Raw genomic sequence first — 18,651 nt, 5'->3', positions numbered from 1 at the left:
ACAAATCCTTTATTTTTCTGAGACTGGATCCCATTGGCCAAGCTTCCTGATGCTGACTGAAGATGGACTCCAGCCCAGTCTGGGAGAGACTGCATATACCCCAGTGGCTGTTCTAATGCAAGATTTAGTTTGGTTTGGTTTGGTTTGGTTTGGTTTGGTCTGGTCTGGTCTGGTCTGGTCTGGTCTGGTCTGGTCTGGTCTGGTCTGGTCTAGTCTAGTCTAGTTTAGTTTAGTTTATTGTCATTGCACCTCATAGAACAAAATTAAATGCCATCTTCAGTGTGTATTATACATAAAAAATAAAAACACACACATTCTTCACTTTGGTTTTTTGTTTGTTTCTTTAATCGGACTTATATGCTGCCCAACTCCCAAAGGACTCTGGGCAGCTTCCAGCAAAACACAACATTAAAAACAATATAAATACTTAATTAAAACCCTGATGAAACCACACATATCTTGCACTATCACTCATGTCCGGATCTAGATAGTATCAACGGCCTCAGGCCTGCTGGAAAAGCCAAGTCTTAACAGCTTTGTGGAAGGTCAATAGGTTGGGGAGGGTACAGATCTCCGGAGGGAACTGGTTCCAGAGAGCTGGAGCCGCCACAGAAAAGGCCCTTCCCTGCAACACCACCAGGCGACATTGTTTGGCTGATGGGATCCGGAGAAGGCCAACTCTGTGGGCCCTTATTAGTTGCTGGGAGCTATGCAACAGAAGGCAGTCCCAAAGATAGTCTAGCCCTAAGCCATGTAGGGCTATAGGTGACAACTAATATTCTAAACAATTGTACTGAAAACCCCAGAATATTGCATTAATATTGCACTATACAATATATAGTTACTGTTCTGGTGTAGAAGTTGCTTTCCAGCCTATTTGTCCTTGGTTTTTTTGCTGTCCTGTACTGTCTGCCAATTGGTAATAGTTCAAATAAAAGGATGCCTAGGATGAGATGGATCTTTAAGAATGTTTTGAACATTTCAAACATTTTCAAACTATTCTCCAAAGTACTTGAAGGTGGATCAAGAAGCAATGGGTGGAAACTAAACAAGGAGAGAGGTAATTTAGAACTAAGGAGAAATTTCCTGAAAGTTAGAACAATTAATCAGTGGAACAGCTTACCTCTAGAAGTTGTGAATGCTCCAACACTGGAAATTTTAAAGAAGATGTTGGATAATAATAATAATAATAATTTATTGGATTTGTATGCCGCCCCTCTCCGTAGACTCGGGGCAGCTAACAGCAATGATAAAAACAGCATGTGACAATCTAATAATAAAACAACTAAAAACCCTTATTATAAAACCAAACATACACACAGACATACCATGCATAACTTGTAATGGCCTAGGGGGAAGAAATATCTCAACTCCCCCATGCCTGGCGGTATAAATGAGTCTTGAGTAGTTTACGAAAGACAGGGAGGGTGGGGGCAATTCTAATCTTCAGGGAGAGTTGGTTCCAGAGGGCCGGGGCCGCCACAGAGAAGACTCTTCCTTTTTTCTGAGGTAGTGTAGGGTTTCCTGCCTAAGCAGAGGGTTAGACTAGAAGACTTCCAGGGTTCCTTCCAACTTAGTTGTTGTTATTATTATTATTAATTATGCTTTTATTGCTTTACAATAATGCTTTGAAAGAAGGCAAACGTAGTTGTTCCAGGATAATGTTGCAGGATCCAACCTGGGTCAGTCACTGGGACCAGAGGTTCTGTCTTCTTGAGCTTTTGGACTCATTCTGGAGCCCTTCCTCAGACCAGACCAAACCTCTGGTCCCAGCAACCGTTCCAGATTGGATCCTGCAATAATCCTTCAGTTAAGCAAATGGGCATAGAATCCTTCTTCACTGGCAAATCCTTCTCCCAATCCGATCCTCTTAATGATATCTTTGAAAAACCCCTTTCTTTCTTTCTTTCTTTCTTTCTTTCTTTCTTTCTTTCTTTCTTTCTTTCTTTCTTTCTTTCTTTTACAAAACATCTTCCTGCTCTTCTGCTTCTCCAAGAGATTGGCTGGCAGAAGGATTAGTATCAAAGACCTCAGCAGCACTGTCACTTTCAAGCCTGTTCTGTTCACGGTCATTCTCGTCGTCAATCACCCCATCATCATCCTTGGCCTCTGTAACGTCTTCTTTAAACCACACTGCCTTGTAGCCATCGTCTTCCGTTTTCCTGTCTTTTGTCAGGATGGATCGCACTTCCTTTCCACTGCTTATGTCAGTTCCTTCCTGGATAGTTTTAGGAGCTGACTGGGTTTTCCTGTTTTTTGGTTCCTGCTCTGCATAACTCTTGGGCATAAGGCTGGCAGATGTGCTTGCGGGAGATTCGTTATCGTTTCCGTCTGAGTTAGAGTTTTCGTCATCCTGGAAGTTGGTGTTGGAAACGCTTTCCGTAAGCTGCAAAAGAGAGACAAATGTCTGTACAATACTGCCAAGGTAAAGGGAAACTGATGATCAGGCAAGACAATGGATCACCTTAGAAATTACCTTTATTAGATCTGTTCCCCTTAGTTGGGTTATTTCTAAGGTAAGGGAATTGCCAGTGTTCTTTTCCCTTTCAAGATACAAGAAAGTATCTTGAAAGGAAAAGTATCTTTCGCCCAGAAAGTAATGCACCACATCTTTTTTCTCAGCCTACAGTAAGGGTACGAATGCAAAACTATAGATATGCATTATTTGAATTGTCAGCAGTGTGTGTGTAAATTTTGCTTTTCTTTAAACAGATAGCGTAGCTGCAGCAGTGTTTCAAAATGGCGCCTGTAAGTGATGTATGTTACAAGCAGCGTGTCCTCATTGAATTTCTCATTGGGGAGAAAGAAACTGTTGGGAACATTCACAAATGTTTGTGTGCAGTTTATGGAGAATCTGCAATCGACAGAAGTACAGTTAGTCACTGGGCACAGAGGGTGAGGCCATTAGAGGTGATTTACACAGTGCAGAAATGGCTTCATGTACAGAACGAGTGGTACCAACAGGGCATACACACCCTTGTGTCTCGCTAGAGGAAGGCCACAGAACGGGATGGAGATTACGTGGAAAAATAGGGAGTGTAGAAGAAACATCATTCTTTCTTGTGTACAAGTTTCATCGTGTTCAATAAATAATTGTTAAAGACAAAAAATGTGGTGCGTTACTTTCTGGGCGACCCTCGTACATTGGAATCATACTATCTGCAATTCTCAGCTCATTTTTTGGAGAAGGGTAGCATACAAGTCTAAATAATAATAATAATAATTATTATTATTATTATTATTATTATTATTATTGGCAGATGGCAAAACAGCATTGCCAATGAAGAAATAATAATAATAATAATAATAATAATAATAATAATAATAATTATTATTATTATTATTATTATTTGTTCATTGGCAATGCTGTTTTGCCATAATTACAACTTTGCAAGTTGGAAACCACCTAAACGTTCTTATAAACTCCACAGCATTGTATTTTTTTAATTAAAAAACACCCCACTCCCTGAACTAGAGAAAGAAGTCTAACTTACTTGTGAATTCTCTTCTTCATGTCCTTTTCTTAATTTGCAGTACTTGTAGGAGATCAGTGCAAGCAAAGCTACTGCAATCGCCAATAAGATCCCCAGGGTGGCTCCCAAAGCAGCCATGTCTGCTACACTATATCCTGTCAAGAAAACAAACAAACTTCCTTATATCCTCAAGCATCTCACACGGTTATTTCACAACAGCTAAACAACGAAGCCTTTGATTCTGAAGGAGCAGAGTGGAAAATGATTAAATGTTGGTGGGGCAGCCATAGAGGTCTCCTGAGAATGTCATGGACAAACAAACCAATCGGTCATCAAACAAAGCAACCCAGAGTGCTTACTCGAGGCCACCAGCCACCAGCTCAAATTAACTTACTTCAGACCCATTGTGTGACGGCTGAGTCCTCTTGGGAAATTTCTAATGCCAGGAAAGGTGGCAGGAATGGGAAAAGAATGATCAACAGTGGACTCAGTTACACTGGTGTGTCAGGATTAAGCATACTCTGAGGTAATATTTCAATGCGGAAGGAAGGCCTACATTAAGAATGCTGAGTCATTCTGAGGCCATTAACTATGCAGCAACCTCATCAAGTGAAAAGTATTTAAACATGCAAGAGCTTTAGTCTCTGCTCGCTTGTTCACTCTGTCTCTGATATCTGTTCCTGCTCTGTGTGAAGTGTACTCTGAAGTTGCTGTATTGATCTGTTGGTTCCTGTGAGTTATTGTAACTGAGATAGTTGTAGTGAGATACTAGTGAGATACTAGTGTGATGTATATAGAGTAAAGATAGTATACAGTAGTAGTGTAAATAAGAAGTAAATATATTTTTTCAAGACTCCCTACTGCTGCTGTGTTTCATTGAAGACTTCAAACTCCATATCTATTGGTCTGTGGCTGGCTGGCTGGTTGGGTTGTTTAGCTGGTTGGGCTGGTTTGCTACTTGGGCTGGCTAGCTTCTGAAAGTGCAGCTCTGATATGGTAGTGGTTGCACCATTGGAAAAGCCGAAGGACTAGATTAGGGTCAGAACATCATGGAGAAAATCTATGTGGTCGACACCAATTTGATGCTACATGCAGGTTGTCCTCCACTTACAACAGTTCATTTAATCACCAAAGTTACAACAGCACTGAAGAAAAGTGACTTACAGCTGTTTTTCATCGTTCCTGTTCCTGTTCATTGCAATATCCCCACAACCAAGTGATCAAAATTCGAATGCTTGGCAACCAACTCATATTTATCATGGTTGCAGTGGCCCAGGGTAATGTGATCACCATTTGTGACTGTCTTATGGGCCAAGTCCATGAGCCGAGGTGGCGCAGTGGGTGCAGTACCGCAGGCCACTAAAGCTGACTGTAGATCAGCGGTTCAAATCTCGACACCGGCTCAAGGTTGACTCAGCCTTCCATCCTTCCGAGGTGGGTAAAATGAGGACCCAGATTGTGGGGGCAATATGCTGGCTCTGTTAAAAAGTGTTATTGACAACATGTTGTAAGCTGCCCTGAGTCTAAGGAGAAGAGCGGCATAAAAATAAAATAAAATAAATAAATAAATAAGTCAAAGGGGAAAACAAATTCTCTTAATGAGCATGTGACTAGCTTAACAACTCCAGTGATTCGCTTAACCACTGTGGCACAAAAGGTCGTAAAATGAGACAAAATTTCAGTGAACAAACGTTTCCACTTGGTAACAAAAATATTGGGCTCAATTGTGGTTGTAATTTGAGGGCTACCTGTAATCATTCAAAGGTGAATCTCAGTGGAGCCTTCGACCCCTTGATTGGATAGAATTTCCTGTGCCTCTTAAATTTCAGCATGACAAATTAAAAAGAATAAATGGAGCGACATTTTCCTGATAGGGAAATAAAACTTTATGGAAAACATACGGATACATCATTTCTCTATCAGGTTACTGTTAAAGGCATTGTAGAAAATGGAGAAATGAAGATTTATTTTTGGCTTCCGTGGTCCTTTTGTCCCTATAATAAACCTAAAAGTCTTTGCATTAAGATAGCTTTCCACAATCATTGTAATTCCCCATTAGCACAGCCAATAGGTAACACTGTCAAGTGGTTTTGGAAGCTAAAATATTAACAAGCCTTAAGAACACTGTTTTGGGAGGCTGAATTAAGAGGCTGAATGCTGAACGCGTCACCAAATGGCTGTGCTCCAAGTTTTCGTCTTGCTGGAAGCAAAGGTCAGTCCTGTTTTTTCAGAGAGATTTGCACTTTCCCATATCACAGTTCACATCTCTACAGGATAATTACAAAGCAATTTTCTTGAAAGTTTTATGGTATTAATAACAATATGACTATAATACCTTGCAAAGTGAACTCTGAAATAAGTGGAAGTTTCAATTACTCCTAAGAGTTTATCATTAACATGAACTGAAATAATTAGTTCATGGAGTCATATTCATTCCCGAAATAACATCAGTGCCATCGTATCATAAAACGATTCTCTGCTGCAGAAGTACTGTATTAGCAACAAATAACAGCCCAATTTGATTAAAAAATGTGATATATTGCATTAATTATTACATAGCCTTGCTTCCCAAAGTACAGTCGTCCTTGATTGACAGCCACAACTGAGCCCCAAAATTTCTGTTGCTAAGTGAGACAGTTGTTAAATGAGTTTTACTCTGTTGGATGACCTTTCTTGCCATAGTTTTTAAATAAATCACTGCAGTTGTCAAGATAACAACATGGTGGTTAAGTCAATTTGGCGTCCCCATGAACTTTGCTTATCAGAAAGTTGCAAAAAGTGATGACATGACTCCAGGACATTGCAACTGTCATAAATATGAATCCATTGCCAAGCGTCTGGATTTTGATCATGTGACTGTGGAGATGTTGCAATGGTCATAAATTTGAAAAACAGTCATAAGTCATTTCTTTCAATGTCGTAACTTCCAATGATTACTAAATGAACTGTTTTAAGTCAAGGTCTATCAGTATTGTACATTAGCTGAAATTTCTTAGTAAAGCAGCTAAAGAACATCGCTATAAAGATATAAAAAAGAGCTGGGTGGATTGTGTTTTTTCAGTAGACTAAAATGATTTGGGGCAGGGGTGAAATCCAGCAGGTTCTGGCAGGTTCTGGAGAACCAGTAGTGGAAACTTTGAGTAGTTCGGAGAACCGTTTGTGGAAATTTTGGGTAGCTTGGAGAACCGGCAAATGCCACCTCTGGCTGGCCTCAGAGTGGGGTGGGAATGGGGATTTTGCAGTATCCTCGCCCTGCCAGACATACCAAGCCATGCCCACCAAGGCACACTATGCCCACCAAGCCATGCCCACAGAACCGGTAGTAAAAAAAATTGGATTTCGCCACTGGTTTGTGGCCTGTTTTGGCTGTCACTAATTTCCTCTCTTGGCATCTGTCTCTCTCCCCGTGGTGACGGGAGACTAGCACCATGTGCTATTCCTTAGCTCCATCATGCCACTGGATAGGTTGATCGCCCCTTGCCTCCATTTAATAATAATAATAATAATAATAATAATAATAATAATAATAATAATAACAACAACAACAACAACAACAACAAAACAACAACAATAACAATAATAATAATAATAATAATCATTATTATTATTATTAATTAGATTTGTATGCCGCCCCTCTCCGGAGACTCGGAGCGGCTCACAACAATAATATCTCTTTGCAATCCTTGTTTTCCTAAATGATGTATCTGAAGATTATATATAATCACTGTGACTCGTGGCTCTGTTAGAGTGCCAATCATTAAACATTCTGTCCACTGTACTACTTGCATCACTAAGACAATATCCTACTTTTTCCTATATTTTAACACCATGCTGTATAAGAAAAGAATCTATATGTGTATAATTACAACATCTTAAAAGATACAAAGGTTCTGCATGAAGCAACACTTTCATTGATGTTACCCTAGAACAGACCTGGGCAAGGGGCAGCCCACGGGCCGCATCCGGCCCACCAGCTGTCTGTGACTGGCCCACTGTGACACTCGGGCATCACAGGGACCCCTCGGGGGCGATTTAAGGCTGGGAGAACTTTTCTCCGGACAACTTTTCCTCTCTGTTTCCCAGCCCCTGCCCACCTCGCCATTACCACCTCCCCTCGGCCTGCTGTGGCCCTGGGGGGCAGAGCTGCATCACCCCTTCTGCAATGCTTGCCCCACATCCCCAGGCCCTTTGAACAGCTGAAGCTTCTCTCCTGAAGTGTGAAGCCCGTTTAAGGCATGGCGCGGAGCCACCAAGAGAGAGAAGCGTCGCTGCTTTGGGGTGGGGAGGGGGGGGGGAGGGGAGGAGCGGCCGGCTCTGCCACGGCGTCGATCCCCCTCTCCCCATGGGCAGACTTAATCGCTGGCCGGTCCCTTCCCTTCAAAGCGGGAAGCTGCGGGGAGAAACCAGATGGAGAGGTGAAAAGGTGGCCAAGAGCGGGAGGACTTTTTGCAGGTGACGCTCACGCAAGGGTTGGGTTGCTTAACCCTAAGGTTCTGTAGACTCAGTTATTCAAGGTCATGGTTGCCCCAAAGGTGCTATCTTTCTTTCTTTCTTTCTTTCTTTCTTTCTTTCTCTCTCTCTCTCCCTCCCTCCCTCCCTCCCTCTTTCCTTTGTCTCTCTCCTTCCTTCCTTTCTTCCTTCCTTCCTTTATCTCCCCTCCCTCCCTCCCTTCCTTCCTTCCTTTCTCCTTCTTTCCTCCCTCCCTTTCTTTCTTTCTCTCTCTCTCTCTCCCTCTTCCCTTTCTCTTTCCTTCCTTCCTTTCTGTCTCTCTTTCCTTCCTTCCTTCCTTCCTCTCTCTCTCTCTCTCTTACTTTTTTCTTTTTTTCTTTTATAGCAATAGCATATATACAGTATTGGGCAGAACTGAGTTACTTATATTAGTCCGGCCCTCTAAAACCATCCCAATTTTTCATGTGGCCCCATGGCAAAATTAATTGTCCACCCCCGCTCTAGAACCATTTAATTTTTTTAATGATCATTGTAACTGTGTGCCTTTTTCACATTTAAAATTTCCCTAATTCGCAAATTTGCAAGCATTCTAACATTGCTCCCTTGCAATCTTGTATAAAGTTGTATGAATTTATTCATGTCTAGATGTTTATATATTAAAAGCTAAGTTTTTTAATCTACAAAAGCCCTAGCTTTTATAGATTATCTATGTGCTATGGAAAGATAGGCTAGAAGGATATACAGTATTCATCCTTACTCTGTGTAGTAGAAATAAACTTTGTTTAAAAGATGGCATTTCAGGAAGGAATGATTAAGACTATACAGATGTTAAAATGAGTGAAAAGAAATGTTTTAGAAATTGTTAGTGTAGCTCTCCTTTAAAGCATTTTCATATTTTGAGGAAGAATCTTAGAACTCTCTTCACCAAACAACTCAATGAAATTGGCTTCATTCATCATTATAAAAGGTAAGAGTTTTCCCTTGTCCAATTGTGTTTGCCTCTAGGGGGAAGTGGTCATCTCCATTTCTTAGCTGAGGGAGTCAGTATTATCCAAAAGACATTTCCATGGTCATGCAGCCAGCATAGTTATATGCTGAAGTGCACTGCATGGAATGCTGTTACCTTCCCACCAAAGTGGTACCTATTAATCTACTTGCATTTGCATGTTTTCAAACTGTTAGGTTGGCATTCAGCATCATATCATAAAAAACATTCTTATATGTTTTTGTATTGTTCCTGTTGTAAGCCGCCCTGAGTTTGTGGAGAAGGGCGGCATAGAAATCTAAGTAATTAATAAATAATAAATTAATAAATATCACAGTAACCACAATTTATACAGGCATACTATATGCAGATGATTGCAATGTTTGAGATTAATACTAGATGACCACAGATGTTTTAGAAAACATCTAAACATGTTAGATGTTTTCTAACATCTCTTGGCTGCCATCTAATGATTGTAGGGATATTTTTAGCCCTAGATTAGGACACATTTTCTTCTTATGAACTGTGGAGAAGGTGAAGGGTATACTTATTCCTATATGCATGATTTACCATGACCCTTCAGTGCAAACTTAATAACATAGACTCTACCTTCTGAATTACCGGTAGTTGTGGAAGGACTGTCAGGTTCATTTACTGAGGACATTGAAGGACTGTCAGGTTCATTTACTGAGGAAGCTGTTGTATTTTCGACAATAGACTTTGTAGAAAACATAGCAGTTGAAGTACTAGGAGTTGATCTACTAAACTTAGATGTAAGGCTTGTTGCAGAAATATTTGCTGCAGAAAGTGTGCTTGTTACAGTTGTGGAAGATAATGAAGCAGAAGAAACATGGTTACTTCTTGTCGTAGAAATACCTGCTGTGGAAGGCTTAAGGTTTCCAGGTGAAGGAGTAGTAGACTGTCTATTACCATCTGGTGCTGCACTTATAACGGGAGTCTTCGTGGTTACAATTTTGGAAGAAGTTGATGACTGGACACTCCCACCACTTGTTATAAAATTACCTGGTGGAGTAGGCTTGGAAGCTTCAGACCGAGGAGATGTTTGAATGGTGGTGGAGCTTGAGTTCTTGATGGATTCCACTGTCTGTTGGCTTCTCTCTGTTACAGGAGAACTACTGGTCAGAAACTGTGTAGAATTACCTGAGATGACAGGAGGTTTTAGCGTAGTTACAAAAGGTGGAATAACTGAGCCAGATACAGAAACAGTCACAGGATTTCTTGTACTCTTTGTAAGGTTATCCTTCCCAGTTGTACTTGAAAGAGGTGGCATTGATTTTGTGGATCCAGAAGGTTTAGGACTACTTATTCCAGATGGCAAAGTGGATGGCTTTTGACTAGTGGTCCCGTTCCCTGGGCTGATAGAAGAGGTTTCATGGAAGGTAGTGGTAGTTACAGTTGGAGTTGTAGCTGTAAATGTAATAGGCAAAGGGACTGCTTAATACGATGCTTCTATATCTAACAGTCAGATCCTTCATACTTTCAAGGCACCAAGACTTAAGCAGGGCAATCATTATGCAGAAATAACAGCATCGAAAGAGTTTTACAATGGAAGAAGCTACTCATGCCCTATGTCAGTGATGGCAAACCTTTTTTCCCTTGGGTGCTAAGTGCTGAGTGCCCACACCCATAATTCAATGCCCGGGGAAGGTGAAAACAGCTTTCCCCGCCCCTTGGAGGCCCTTTGGAGTCTGGAAATGGCCTGTTTCCCAACTTCTGATGGGCCCAGTAGGCTCATTTTTCACCTTCTTCAGGCTCCAAAAGCTTCCCTGGAGCCGGGGGAGGGTAAAAATGGCCTCTCCCATCCCCCTAGAGGCCCTCTGGAAGCCAAAAACGCTCTCCCAGAGCCTAGGTGTGAACCAAAAATCAGATAGCCAGCAAACACATGCACATTGGAGCTGTGCCAGCAGATATTTTTATTTATTTTTATTTTATTTATTCATTTGTCCAATACACAATACATATGGAAGAGAATAGACATGAAGTAATCTATATAAAGATAATATGTAAAAATAGAGGAGAAGATATATGGAAGGAAGAAAATATATATGATATATGAGATAAAGGAAAGACAATTGGACAGGGGACGAAAGGCACACTAGTGCACTTATGTACGCCCCTTACTGACCTCTTAGGAACCTAGAGAGGTCAGTCGTGGATAGTCTAAGGGAGATATGTTGGGAGTTAGGGGTTGACCCTATTGAGTCCAGTAATGAGTTCCACGCTTCGACAACTTGATTGTTGTGGCACCCGTGCCATAGGTTCGCCATCACTGCCCTACGTAAACTGAATTGTGTCAGCAGAATCTTTATCCCAGGTGGTACCTCATCACTCTAAGACAAAAGGAGTCAATTTAGTGTAAGGGCTGGATTGCTCTCTCACAAACCACCTATGAATTGAATAAAATTGGAAGCCAGTCTCTCTCTCTAACTCCCCCACTATATTTATATGTTAGATTATCTTTTGAGAAATAATTGTGCCTGTTTCTGGACTTTGTGCTCAAGTTGAGGCGGGGGGGGGGAATGAAACTAGTTTTTAGTTTTACAGATTAGATAGCTTTCTTGTTATATAACTCAGTGTTTCCCAACCTTGGCAACTTGAAGATATCTAGACTTCCACTCCCAGAATTCCCCAGCCAGCATTCGCTGGCTGGGGAATTCTGGGAGTTGAAGTCCAAATATCTTCAAGTTGCCAAGGTTGGGAAATACTGATATACCTGGCCAGTTTATATTATTATGTAAAAGTAAGATGTCAATATCTGATGTTATTGTCTTATTCTACTGCATCAAAGGGAGTTGAAAATCAATGCCTTTTCTTTCTTTCTCCTGCTTCTCTTACTCTTTCTCTTTCCCCTTTTTTCCTCCCCTATCTTTCCTACTATCTTCTTTTGTATTTTTGTATCTTTATATTATTAATTAATAAATAAACAACAGCAAAAGAGAAGTAATCACACCTGGCCTATTCCTGTAGAAAAGAACAACTAGATGCAACTTCCAGCTGCCTCAAGTGTAATTAGGGTATGAGAGAGAAAATATCTTGAAGACATAATTTAATGTTTAATGTGATTCAGCAATTTCTGAGGCTCCTACATCTGTAAATTTTATCCGCATCATATAAGACATGAAGAGAGCATTCCCAACGTACTTGTCAAAGGTGTGACATCTATTGAGATCAGGGTGCTTGCTTCTTCCAGAGTGCTGGTGTCGGTAGCGATGGCCTGTGCAAACAGGAAAAGAGATGTCAGTCCATTTAAAAAGGTTACATATTCATTTGGATCTAGTTACATCTGGCAGAAACTGTAGTATTGCTGCCCCCCCACTCCATTTATGTCCAAGACCTGGGCATTACAAAGGAGACTTGCTAAAAGCATGTTTATGAATATGGAGACCAATGCTTCCCCTATTTACCTCTGTTTTATACAATCTATGCTGGTGATGGCGAACCTATGGCACAGGGAGCCATATCTGCTGGCATGCAAGCTATTGCCCAGCTCCAACATATATGTGTGTGCTGGCCAGCTGATTTTTGATTTGATTTGATTGGATTGGATTTGTATGCCGCCCCTCTCCATAGACTCGGGGCGGCTAACAACAGTAGTAAAACAGCATATAACAATCCAATATTAAAACAGTTAAAAACCCTTATTGTAAAACCAAACATACATACAGACAGACATACCATGCATAAAATTGTAAAGGCCTAGGGGGAAAGAATATCTCAGTTCCCGCATTCCTGGCGGCAGAGGTGGGTTTTAAGGAGCTTACGAAAGGCGAGGAGGGTGGGAGCAATTCTAATCTCTGGGGGGAGTTGGTTCCAGAGGGCCGGGGGCCGCCATAGAGAAGGCTCTTCCCCTGGGTCCCGCCAAGTGACATTATTTAGTTGACGGGACCCGGAAAAGACCCACTCTGTGGGACCTAACTGGTCGCTGGGATTCGTGCAGCAGAAGGCGGTCCCTGAGATAGTCTGGTCCGGTGCCATGAAGGGCTTTTTGGCTTTCCCATAGGCTCTGGGAGGGCATTTTTGGCTTCCAGAGAGCCTCTAAGGGATGGGAGACGGCATTTTTAAACCCCCCACCCTGCCTGCAGGGAAGACTTTGGAGTCTGGGGAGGGCAAAACACGAGCCTACTGGGCCCACCAGAAGTTGGGAAACAGGCCATTTCCAGCCTCCAGACGGCCTCCGGGGGATGAGGAAGCTGTTTTCACCCTCTTCAGGCGTTGAATTATGGTTGTGGACACTTGCACCCATAATTCACAATAATGAAATGCGCAATAATGCACAGGCACGCTCTTTTGGTACCCCAGGGAAAAAAGGTTCACCATCACTGACCTATGCAGTGATGTACCATAATGTTCATTTCACAATTCAATCTCTGGAGAAGATACGGTAGATTTTTAAAACCAAAGGTGATTCTACAAAAACTTGAAAAAAACAATAGTTCTGGGGGAGGGGGGGGTTGCGTTTTTTTTTTACAATGACATATTTTTACAATGCTTTTTGAACTCAGTAGTGGCACTATTTATTAGAGCAATGCAAAGCTTTAATTTGGAGCCTCAGTCTCAACACAAACCAATGCTGCTCCTTTCAAATTACTTCAGAAATTGATATAACTGAAGTGTCAGATCAAATAAAAAAGATTTCTTTCATATAATTTTTATATATACATCAACATTAATACACAAACAGTGTGGCATCTGGGTATCATTCATCTTGATACAAGTAACGATACTAATATCAGTAATATTTGTTGTATTAAGCTTATATACTCCTAATATTAATACTCCTATTTGTATTAAGATATGAACCTTCATTATTTAATAATTCAATATCTCAATGTATCATTCTAATGACAATTACAACAATTGTTCTCCTTATCTCATATATCATATATCTTTTCTTCCTTCATATATCTTCTCTATTTTTATATCTTTTCTTTATATATAATACTTCATGTCTATTCTCTTCAATATGTATTGTATAAAATAAATAAATAAATAAAATAAAACATACAACATAATGATTAATGACAACATTGTTTAAGCATGCATAATAATAGTGGAAGTGATGTGCCGGTGTCTGGAGGCTGTTGGGGTCTGGATGGGTGTCAACAGACTCAAACTCAACCCGGATAAGACGGAGTGACTGTGGGTTTTGCCTCCCAAGGACAATTCCATCTGTCCGTCCATTACCCTGGGGGGGGGATCATTGACCCCCTCGGAGAGGGTCCGCAACTTGGGCGTCCTCCTCAATCCACAGCTCACATTAGAGAACCATCTTTCAGCTGTGGCGAGGGGGGCGTTTGCCCAGGTTCGCCTGGTGCACCAGTTGCGGCCATATCTGGACCGGGACTCATTGCTCACAGTCACTCATGCCCTCATCACCTCGAGGTTCGACTACTGTAATGCTCTCTACATGGGGCTACCTTTGAAAAGTGTTCGGAAACTTCAGATCGTGCAGAATGCAGCTGCGAGAGCAGTCATGGGCTTACCTAGGTATGCCCATGTTTCACCATCACTCCGCAGTCTGCATTGGCTGCCGATCAATTTCCGGTCACAATTCAAAGTGTTGGTTATGACCTTTAAAGCCCTTCATGGCACCGGACCAGAATATCTCCGAGACCGCCTTCTGCCGCACGAATCCCAGCGACCGATTAGGTCCCACAGAGTGGGCCTTCTCCGGGTCCCGTCAACTAAACAATGTCGGTTGGCGGGCCCCAGGGGAAGAGCCTTCTCTGTGGCAGCCCCGACTCTCTGGAACCAACTCCCCCCAGAGATTAGAACTGCCCCCACCCTCCTTGCCTTTCGTAAACTCCTTAAAACCCACCTTTGTCGTCAGGCATGGGGGAACTGAAACACCTCCCCCGGGCATGTACAATTTATGCATGGTATGTTTGTGTGTGTGTTTGTTAGTAAAATGGGGTTCTTTTTTAAATATTTTAAATTATATTTGGATTTGTTATGAATTGTTGTGTCTTGCTGTGAGCCGCCCAGAGTCTGCGGAGAGGGGCGGCATACAAATCTAAATAATAAAATAAATAAATAAATAAATATCTTTCAACCTCTAATCTTTCCATTTAGATATTTATTTATTAAATTATTCTATTTAATCAGACCATCCTTACTAATCCTAGTATAGTACCCATATTGTAATAAAATCAAATCCCCTTACTCCATCCTGACAACAATCACCCTATTATTTAAATATACATATTAACTTCATCTTTCAACCTCTAATCTTCCGTCTATTTATTACTTTTATAATATGTGTATCTTTATTTCTACTTCTATTCTAACTTTTAATCAGGTCCCTCATTTTATTAAAGAAAGAAGGGGGAAAAACAAGAAAAAACATTTCCTTTTTATCCATAATCTCTTGTCCATTTTAATACTTCAATTCTTAATTGTGGGGTGGGTTGTTGTTGTTGTTTTGCATACCTCCCATACTCTTCTCTTGGATCTTTGTCGCCATCTACTTCTGCATTTTTGCTGTTTAGTCTAAGTCAGTGATGCTGAATGTTTTTTGGCTCGGGTACCAAAAGGGTGCGTGCCCACACCCATAATGCAATGCCTTCTCCCCATGCATGTGCAAAGCTCACATGCTGCTCCCCACACATGCACACAACCCTACATGCTGCCCACTGCACATGTGCACAGGCTTCACTGAAGTCTCTGGATTTCTATTTGGCCCGTTTGGCCATTTCTCGCCATCTCTAGGTTTCAGGAGGTTTTCCTAAAACCTAGGGAGGGCAAAAATGGCCCAGCTGGCCAACTGGAAATTCGGATGCGGACTTCCGTTTGGCCCGTTTGGCCATTTCTCGCCATCTCCAGGTTTCAGGAGGTTTTGCTGGAGCTGATATAGGGCAACACCTCATATGCCCTCAGATATGACTCCATGTGCCACCTGTAGCACGTGTACAATAGGTTCGCCAGCACTGGTCTAAGTATTTCTCCCATCTCTATCCTCTTATGCTGCTGAGCATCCAGTATATCTGCCCAAACCCCTATGTCTTTTTCAATGGTACCTTCCCATTCCGTTTTTAAATATCTTAAAATACTTTCCCCCTGATTTGTTTCATTAATCATTATGGTCTTTGTATCTTCTCTTCTTGTTTTTCTTGTTGATTTATCTGTTCTGTCTTTTCCTCCATTCTTTCTGTTGTCTCCTCTCCTCCCTCTCCTGGGCATCTTGGTCTTTATTCATTGTCCCTTGTAGAATATTTTCTATTTTGCCATCTATGCTTTGCATTAAATTGTTTATTTCCCTGAATTTCTTTGTCACAGAGCCCTTGATGCTTTTGAACATCGGCAATATTTCTTTTGAACTTCCACTTATTTCCACCATATGGACCATCTTGTCTTATTTAATATTTTAATAAGGTCCACCTTTTCTCAATAGTTCAACAACCATATGTTCAGGCCTAATGTTGCTCCTCAAAGAATACTTTAGTCACAGTTCTTTTATATCCCAGGGTTAGTCAATCATATGTTGAGTAGTCCAGAAAACTCTTCAAATATCTCCTTATATCCCCTCTATAGGTTTGGTCATAGTTCCCTCTAAGCTGAGCAGTGAGCAATCGCTCACTTAAAAATCATCATCAACTCAGAGTTTTCCAAACCTGCCCAGAAGCCAAGAGGGAAAGAGTGAGAGGGAAGGAGAGAGAGAGGAAGAGAGGAAGAGAGAGAAACAGATAGAAAAAAGAGAGGAAGGAAAAGAGAAAGAAAACCAAAATCTAGTTTGAAACTAGCTCAACTATTTAAGTGGCATTTTGATATTGATAGAGTTGCCCTACTATGAGCTCACTGTTATAGACACACAGTACAGTATTTTATTTTGAAATTCTCTGAGGCAAAACAGGGTGGATTTTTTGTTTGTTTGTTTGCTTGTTTGTTTGTTTGTTTATTGATTGATTGATTGATTGTTTAGACTTTTTGTTTGTTCTGTTTTGTTTTAATTGATTATTTAACAGCATCTAAATCCTTACTAAACTGTTTAGAATTGTACCATGTGTGTTTTTAGTCAATGACAAAGGGATTTCAGCCTTTTGAAAAACATTTTAACTGCTAATGATTAACATCATAGTAAAAAACTTAAAGGTAGTATAATGTTAGACGTGAATGTTTCCTGCAAAGTCTTTGTTATTTCAAATACATCTGCATTCAATAGAATCATATTATTTACCTATAATATGATCAAAGTTTAATTTCAGTCAGAAACTTACATTGAACAATGTTAGATTATTAGGTTTTTGAAAAATAAACAAAAGTACCTGGTGTATAAATTCCACTTCACTTTAAAGTGGTTAGTTCAGTTTTGATTTAGTGCATTAGGTTAACGGCTGTCAAATTATTTTCCTCTGTCAAGTTATAGTCTTTCATCTATTTTAAATCAATTATTTTGAAGTGACAGATGATAATGAGAAAGACAGTAAAGATAGCAACTCAAGACAACAGTGTCATCTGGAAGCCTAAAACTAAACAGAAATGTACAATAATTTTAGGAAAAATTACTTACCAGAAGGGTAATATGAGATGATACATTCAGAATCTTAGTGGTTTGGATAAATCCTTCTGCAGTAACTCTGAAATCTGAACTGTTTTGTATTTTGTATTTGATATCTGGATTGATTTTCTAAAAGCAGTGAACAAAAATCTACATCAGGACTTAATCAATCAAATGGCTTTACTAAGTAAATTCTGTTTCTAAGAATTGATTATGTAGTGAGCATTCTAAATAATATCCTAGATATGATCTGGGTTATTTTTCTGACTTTCCTGCCACCTGGTTTGCCCAGAAATAAAGAAATTTGATTCTCACGATTCCCCAGACAGCATTCACCAGCTTGGTTTAGATAATTGCCACCTTTTTGATCATCTGATAACTGAATAACAGGACAACACAATTAGAAAGGACCTTAAAGATCTTCTAATCCAAATCCCTGCTCAGGCAGAAAACCTTACACCATTTCAGAGAAACGGTTGTCCAAACTCTTCTTAAAAGCTTTCAGTGTTGCAGCATTCACAATTTCTGGAGGTAAGTCATTTCACTTATTAATTGTTCTATCTGTCAAGAAATTTCTCCTTAGTTCTAAGATGCTTTTCTCCTTGATTAGTTTTCATTCATTGCTTCTCGTCCTACCTTCAGGTGCTCTGGAGAATAAGTTGACTCCATCTTCCTTGTGGCAGCCCCTCGAGTATTAGAAGACTGCTATCATGTTATCTCTTTCACAAAAAGATGTTCCAGTGGAACTATGATTAGTAATACAGTGGTACCTCATGATTCGAACCCCTCGTGATACGAATCCCTCGTGATACGAACCCCTCGTGATACGAACCCGGGGTTCGGAAATTTTTTGCCTCTTCTTACGAACTTTTTTCGGCTTATGAACCCACTGCAGATTGCAAAATGGCACTCCGCTGGGCGCTGCCGCCTGGCTGTCACCTTCTGAAACAGCCGGGGGGCTTCTCGGCGTTCTCCCGAACGCTGAACCCGGAAGTTCAGGTTACGGAGGCCGCTGAGAAGCGCCCGGCTGTTTCAGAAGGTTACAGCTGGGCAGCGCCGCTCGGCGGAGCGCCGTTTTTACGATTGGCGGCAGCGTTTTCGACTGATCTGGAGGCTGGAAAGAAGGTGGGGAATCCCAATAGGGAATTCCATGGGCGGAGCTTTGATGTCACGAAGACGTCCGACCAGTCCCCATTTCCTTTCCAGCCTCCAGATCGGCCGAAAATGCC

The 18,651-nt window shown here is 40.9% G+C and overlaps 1 protein-coding gene across 3 annotated transcripts in view; it reads right to left on the bottom strand.

The window, feature by feature from the left end:
- Positions 1 to 322: 322 nt before the first annotated feature.
- The window catches only part of CDHR5 (cadherin related family member 5), a 41,512-nt gene continuing 23,183 nt past the window's right edge, over positions 323 to 18,651 (bottom strand). The window contains exons 11-15 of one of the 3 annotated variants that reach the window (XM_070765443.1): positions 17,435 to 17,551; positions 12,070 to 12,142; positions 9,517 to 10,026; positions 3,495 to 3,628; positions 323 to 2,386 (exon numbers count right to left, since the gene is read on the bottom strand). In XM_070765443.1, coding sequence (XP_070621544.1) covers positions 1,961 to 2,386; positions 3,495 to 3,628; positions 9,517 to 10,026; positions 12,070 to 12,142; positions 17,435 to 17,551 — 1,260 coding nt within the window. In that variant the 3' untranslated portion in view covers positions 323 to 1,960. The remainder of the gene's footprint in view (positions 2,387 to 3,494; positions 3,629 to 9,516; positions 10,027 to 12,069; positions 12,143 to 17,434; positions 17,552 to 18,651) is intronic. The other 2 variants (XM_070765452.1, XM_070765462.1) reach the window with 2 other exon arrangements.

The sequence above is a fragment of the Erythrolamprus reginae genome, chromosome 1, assembly GCF_031021105.1.
Source record: "Erythrolamprus reginae isolate rEryReg1 chromosome 1, rEryReg1.hap1, whole genome shotgun sequence".
NCBI classification, from domain to species: domain Eukaryota; kingdom Metazoa; phylum Chordata; class Lepidosauria; order Squamata; family Dipsadidae; genus Erythrolamprus; species Erythrolamprus reginae.
This window is presented reverse-complemented; position numbering and strand designations above follow the sequence as displayed.